The sequence below is a fragment of the Callionymus lyra genome, chromosome 10 (assembly GCF_982586985.1).
Source record: "Callionymus lyra chromosome 10, fCalLyr1.hap1.1, whole genome shotgun sequence".
Lineage (NCBI taxonomy): Eukaryota > Metazoa > Chordata > Actinopteri > Syngnathiformes > Callionymidae > Callionymus > Callionymus lyra.
In genome coordinates, this window is record NC_141827.1 from 16,497,616 (window position 1) to 16,504,960 (window position 7,345).

A 7,345-nucleotide genomic window follows, 5' to 3' on the forward strand; every position below is an offset into this window, starting at 1 on the left:
TACAGTGAAGCCACAAGGACAAAACACAGGCTCTGCTACACTGACTGAGTTCTAGCAATATTTGCAATCATATTTAAAAGAAAGGTAGGAATTTGAATTGATTTTAATCAACATACATGTAAAAGAAATGGTCCTTTTGGATATGAATTTAAATTATGTGCAGAGATAATGAAGACTGTGTGTTTACAAGAATGAAAATTGGTAGTAAAAAAAGCCTGAAACTCTAGAACTGGAACAAGTGGAACCGTATACACTTCTAGGATTATCATTACTATTATTTATGATGGCTGTATGAGTAGATATTTACATAGGTGGTTCATAGTTTAAGAAACATCTTAAGACGTGTTTATTTGTTCAGGCTTTTCCTTGATTTTCTGGAACTCCTGTTGTGTTATCAGTTTTATCTTGATCTTTAAAGTATATACTTTATTGAATATTGTTTTGATTGTTTAAGCGCTTTGTGACCATGGTCTGGAAAAGCGCTATATAAATAAAAATTACTTCCTTATAGTTATTAATGAAGCAACTAGAACTATGGATTTCACAGCTAGCTCTGCTGAGCTGATTTCAAACGACACAACAAAGACCATCCAACACGATGAAAGAGACAAAAGCAAGAATATTGGACAAAGCAAATAATCTATCTTACAAAAAGATATAACTTGACTGTAGTTAAATATATACAGATTCACAAAAATAACAACTGAAATAAGTAAGTACGCATTTAATTTCTAATTTAGAATGCAAAGAATTAGCGATAAACCTTCTGTATGTCTATGTCAAATAATGGCGATAGCAGTCCAGTCAGGAAGTCAATCATACTATATGATCAGACTCTAGCTCATCACTGTTTAGTTTAATATTCATATTTTTATTTAAGATAATGCAGCATCTTCATGAACTACTGGTTAACTGCAAGTTATTATAGACCATTTTGATCCTGATATTATATGTTACAATAAAATTAAGGGTCAGCTGACCTTGTCAAAATAAAAAGACAGTTTGGACTTAAGATCTACACCTGAAATCTCAACTTAACTTGGAAGACTGAATCTCAAAGACACGCAGGGCAACATAGCAACTAAATACTAAATCAAATAAACAATAACATGTTTGTTGTCGTGTTGTATTTCTGTGGTTCCGAAACTAATTTCTCACCATCCCTTATGAATAGAAGGATGATAACAATCCTTGAATCCTTGTTTATGGACGGTCAGCAGAAAGACATTACACAGTATCTTGCTTCTGGATCAGAATCAGAAATTTGTATTACCTGTGTTGTAAACATGCCATATGATCTCTTTTGTGGTGTCAGTACAGAATAAAAGAATAAAATAAGAAAAACACAGAAAATGAGCAACGGACAAAAAAAAAACAGAGCCATTCTGCTGTGCCTTTAATCCTCAAATTAATCATTCTTCAAAAGTTACTAAAGGGGCAATAAGAAAGAAACACAAAATCAAACATAAGATGGTTATTATATGAAAAAAATAAAGTCCAATGGGCTTTTTATTTAGTATCTCTCAACTACTGGGGCATGTTTTTAATTTAAATTACCAATTTGAGCATTACAATTTTAAATTTTCTTTTTTTTTTTGAAACCTGGCTAGTAAATAAGTAAGTAAGTAAGTCATTTTTATTTATATAGCGCTTTTCCAGACCAGGGTCACAGAGCGCTTAAATAACCAAAACAATATTCAATAAAGTATATACTTTAAAGATCAAGATAAAACTGATAACACAACAGGAGTTCCAGAAAATCAAGGAAAAGCCTGAACAAATAAAAACGTCTTAAGATTGACCTTAGAGGAATTAACCGGCTGACATATTTGCCAAGTAGGGAACATGGAGAAATCTTATCGATATTCAAAATGTATTTATTAAGATACAAATGAGACTTAAACTAACAGAAGAAGACATTTGATACAAAGAAAGAAAAGGCAGATGGCGCTACAGAAATAATTTATTAAAGAGACCAGAAAAAATAGAATGTGAAGACAAGAAGCTATTATTATAATCAGAGAAGGAAATAGTTTTATTGCGATTGTTGCTGGGGTTTTTTGTGGTGGAAACATAAAATGACATATACATAACGAATCAAAAATGAATAAAAACAAATTGCATTCATGTTTAAATTCTGGGAATGGTATGCGATAATAATGGATTCAAATTTTTTTTTAACCAGAAGTTCAAGTAAAAAATCAACAAAATATATTAAAAAAAAGGAACGATACAAGAGAATATACTCCACACCAGCCGGTGGCGCTAATGTACCGTAACGTTGTTGGCCACCTGCCATAAATTCGACGAGGAATATATTTGACATACATACGTTGGTGTGAGTAAAAGTTGTCGTAAGGTCTGACCGCGGCGAAAGTTAACCACCTCGTTGCTGCCTTAGCTATTTTTTTATTTTTACTGACAATTTAGTAAAAGCCGTGAAACTGTTCGGTCCACGCCCGAGCAAGGAACCAATTAAACAAAGACGTCGTTAACGTGGGGAGTGACACCATGGACTTTGTTCGGGTAGGCGTGTTAGCTTGTTTGACAGCAGTTAGCAAGAGGCTAGTTTGAACTCGGATCACAGGTTGCGTGTGAAGTCAACACTTTGGTCACACGTATTACAACGAGATCTTTATCCACTTAAAGTTTCCCCTCTTGTTCCGTTTGACATTTTTTCAGAACATGGTTGCGGGGTGTGCGTTGGACCTGGGACCTCTGAAAGAACCACTGGGGTTCATTCGCATCTTAGAATGGGTGAGTAGAAAGTTTTATGTTCCGCCTGTCGTGCTGTTGTCTCCCCTCACATCCGGATCCTTGTCACCTTAACGGATTCCACATTTCCATACTCGGCCTTGTACAAACATTGAACGATAAAAAAAACAGAATATCTGGTTTTGTTCTCGCGCTTTTCTCCTTTAGCTTGTATTTTAAGGAATGTTTAAAAACAAATCCAAAATATTAGGATGATTGGCTGTGTTAAAATGGTTATAAAGTTGTTCCTTGTGGTAACTAACACCTGTCAAAAGGCCTGACTGCTTTTATAGATGCTAAGCAAATCTATAGCCAAATGGAATTGAATGAAAGCCCTGTTGTTGAATGACGGAGTATTTAACATGGCAGTACAAGACCAGATAAATATAGAAGAGGATCAGATTTGTAAGCACCTCCATGATGTTGTTGTTAGTCCCAGCAGCTGTTTGACAGTCACATATCATGCATCTACAGTTTGTTCCACTTGTTTCCTCAAATTTCTCAAATTGATCTTTAGATATAATGGTATGCATTCTGAATATTGAATATTATATCATCTTATAGGTAAATTGTTGTCCAGTTATGGCCTTTATTTCATCACATTGTGTCAAGATAGGGTCAACCTTGTGGCCAAGAAGTGTGTCACGATAACTTCCAATGGGCAACTGCTAAGTCCATTCCCACTTTCCTTGCTTCAATAATGACATGTGTCAAGCTGCTGAAATGTTTCTTTTGTGTATGTAATCCGCGTGACTGACTATCTGCAAATATATTTATTCATAGAATTAATGTTTAATAAAATGCATATACCTGTGATGTGGTGTGAATCAGCTGGAATCCATAATGCCTATAAATATGTTTCTACCAACCGCTCTGTCTTTACTAGAGGTGTCCAAACTTTTGAAAAGGGTGTGGACAACTGCTTTACCTGACATTGTTTAAAGATAACTGATGAGAGTTTAAGTAAACGCATGAACAGGAAAGACAGTCCAACATGTATGGCAGATTGAAAGTGATGACAATAATAAATCATAATAGTAATAAATAATAATAATAAGTGTTAAAATGCAAATGTTTAGAAAATTAAAATAAGTAATATTTAAAAAGAAATGGTATAAGTAATAAAGGGAACGCATTTCTTAATAATAACAATCAAACGCATTGTATAATATAAAGTTATAGAAAATGATTATGGATCATTAGCTACACAGACAAAAAACTAAATCAAACACTGCAATCCAGAGCCATAAAATTAACCAATAGGGTGTGTAAAGTACATGTTATTAATGTGGTTTGTAAGCATACTGGAAAATGTAGATATAAATATTAATAATAAAAATATAATTTATAGCTTTATTGATTTTGTTTTATTTTTTCATTATTCCCATTCAATTCCTGACCAAGAGACATTTGGAGGTTGAGACCAGGAAAGGGAACAGAATAAGGCACCGTTCTTTTCATTTGATGCAAGCTCTCGTGTTAGATTGTTAGTTTTGCTTTTGGCGTTTTATAACGTTAGGCGAATATGAACTCTGAGACAGAGCACTTCTCGTGTCCGAGCTCTCGTGAGATAAGTTTGTCTTGCTAATCAAGTTGTATATGGATTATACATTCTCTAGTAGTTGGCTAAACTAAGACGGGAGTAAGTATAGAGAATAACTGTCTCCAATTCCAACATATCTTAACCCTAGCATGCAATCGGGTCATAACTGGTTCACTCTCCCTGCTGTATTGAGGAGTGATGTAAACCATTTCAGCAGACACCATTATTCACCTAATTTACTGTAATTTTGTGGAACTTGTAAATATTTTTTTTTAAGTTTAATGAAGTAAATAAATTAAAGATGTGCATATTTCAAAGGAACCATTTAATGTCAAAGGCAATGGGATACATAATCATGACTGCTCCCATTTAGCATCTATTTGTAAGCAGCTATACATTTGCTAGATTATAGAAAACAGAATTTTGCTAAAAGCAAGGTTTTTGTTTTGGATGTGAGATAAGGCATCACTTTTTAATTTCTCTACCTCTACATGTGTATATATAAATAGCCAGGGACAGTTTCATTTCTCATACCCCTCTACTGTGGCGGAAATTTCTTGAACACAAAATTGGATTAAACATTAACTTGTGGTTTATTGTTTCAAGGAAATGGCCTCTTTTGTGAGTGCCACTGTTTTTTCTAGACAAGGTTGGAAGAGAAAAGGTCAATGTAAATGTCAAATGTTGCTGACAGTTAATGACCGAATAATGTCAAAATGTAACATGACTTTTTTTTCTCTGCAATGATTGGCGAGTTAAAAACATTACTCGTGTAATAGAACTCTCCAGTTATCTTTACAATGCTCTTCACTACGGAAATGTGTCTGGACGACCCATCCGGAGAATCTCACATGGGTTGTCAGTGTCACATGACCACCTAAGAGCTTTTAGAGCCAGTGCTTTCATATGAAGTACTGACAGACTTTTTGAAATGACGAGGAAGATAAACATGAACAACACTGAAAGCCATCTTGGAGCATATTCAGGAAAAATCAATGTTAACTACTTTTGCTTATTTTCTTCAGATTTTTACCATCTTTGCATTTGCTACCACTGGAGGTTACTCTGGAGTTAGCGAGCTTCTAGTCGAATGTGACCCGGCCGAAAAGTCTCTTACAGTGAACCCCAAATTTGGATACCCCTTCAGGTAAAACCTTTATATAAATACAAATGTTCATCTTTTATAGTTTTCCACACTCGAGTATGAGGAAGGAATTATTAGTACTGAATTTGTAGATAGAATGTCTTGCTTTTGAGATGTCCTTAATAAATGAATACTGTATGGTGGTATAACAAAAATACATTTTATTCTATTATTTCTCCTCATTTGTACATTGTAGTTTACCGGGAAAAATGCATTCATATTGCAGGGAAATGTAGGTTTTGAAGACTGTCCAGTAAAGGTCATATCTGCTTGAAAACTATTATAACCCTGACTATTAGTCATGAGTTTCGATTGCAGCAGCGTTTGTCGTTATTCCTCTTTACCCAATCAACACTCCTATATGTATATATTAAATATAGATGCTCCTGTACCAAAAAGTATAGGTACTCACTTTCTATCACTTAGGTTAACAGTCAAATCAACAGCAACAACCTTTTTTTTCAACACTTATTTGATTGCATTATTTTAAAATCAAGTTTACTGTTTGTTTTTTTTGCAAGTTCTCGACAGAGATGACTTAAAAGTTCTTTCCTCAAAAATTCTGTTTAAAGACGAAGGAAGAGTGAATAATGGAAATGACCCCTCTGTTAAAGCTTCCTTTTTTAGAGTCGAATACTTCCTGTTCGTTAATATTGTAACATAAATAATTCCTTACTTGCTGCATGTCAAGTGTCAAGTATAAAATAATGAATCTATAGGGAATAATGGTGAAAAGAAATCTTGACTATTAAATTAAAGTTTAGGGGATTTTGCAAAGTCTTCATGTTTTCAAAGATGTTTGTTCTTTGCTCTTGCGTCACAGAATATGAGGAAGCAAGGTGAGGACTTCCTTTCTCGTACCTCCTCAAGCAGCATAACTTTCAAAAGTTTAACTGCTTCTTTCCTCCTTTCAGGATGCCGGCATACGGCCCGTATCAGATTACTTACTGTAATGGCACCACGTCCAACAATACGTACCTGCAGGGAGACTACTCCTCTTCTGCTGAATTCTTTGTGTCTGTGGGTGTGTTTGGGTTTCTTTATTGCACCGCCACTCTGGTTCTCTATCTGGGCTACCAGCATGTCTACAGGCAGAACACCCGTGGCCCACTAGTGGTGAGTGCTTGACTCAACGTATGTACATCAGGTCTACATGTCCAAGCTCTTTAAGCACCTTCCTCTCCGCCTCTTCTAGGACCTCGCAATCACAGCGACCTTCACCTTCCTGTGGCTCGTCTCTTCCTCGGCCTGGGCCAAAGGTCTGACTGATGTGAAATGGGCCACCAACCCAGCCCACCTGGTAAAGTCAACATGTCCAGGATGTAAAGCAGGAGCGTTTCCTTCATTTGGTCGCCTCAACGCCTCGGTGGTGAGTCTGGTCTTGAAGACGTGTGGTCATCCTTGTCTAGATGTGCTTTTCTTCAAAGCTTCAGATGAGATGTTTAGAAAATCTGTACTGACTTGATATTGATGAAAAGATGCTGATCAAAGAAAAAGTGTATTTTAGGCTGCGGAAATACGCACAGACACACGCACACGCACACACACAAAGAGAGAGGCGTGCACACACACACGCACACACACAGAGAGAGAGGCGTGCATGATTGATGTATGACCTTGACTAACCACGACTGTGTAAGCTGACCAGCCCTGATACTGCAGACAAAACAACAGCAAGGCCAATAATAGCTGCATGTTTTCTCCAGATTTTCGGGTACTTGAACCTTATCCTGTGGGGTGGCAACTGCTGGTTCATCTACAAGGAGACTTCGTTTCACAAAGATCCAAGCCCACCTGGTGAGATCGACGATGGAGGTGTCCAAGGACCCTAATCGCATTGTCAAGGCTTCTACAAAGATCAGTCAATCTGCAGATGCACTGCAATAAATGACCCTCGTGCCTGA

The 7,345-nt window shown here is 36.2% G+C and overlaps 1 protein-coding gene across 2 annotated transcripts; it reads left to right on the forward strand.

Moving 5' to 3' along the window:
* Nucleotides 1-7,345, forward strand: LOC148070560 (synaptophysin-like protein 1). Of its 2 annotated transcripts, none has more exons than XM_087800461.1 (6): nt 1-84; nt 2,683-2,757; nt 5,323-5,444; nt 6,356-6,557; nt 6,637-6,810; nt 7,148-7,345. In XM_087800461.1, exons 2-6 carry the CDS (start codon nt 2,686-2,688, stop codon nt 7,271-7,273), a joined length of 696 nt encoding a protein of 231 aa, XP_087656587.1. In that variant the 5' UTR covers nt 1-84; nt 2,683-2,685; the 3' UTR covers nt 7,274-7,345. The 2 variants fall into 2 exon arrangements, with proteins under 2 accessions (XP_087656587.1, XP_087656586.1); XM_087800460.1 differs by lacking the exon at nt 1-84 and adding an exon at nt 2,318-2,526.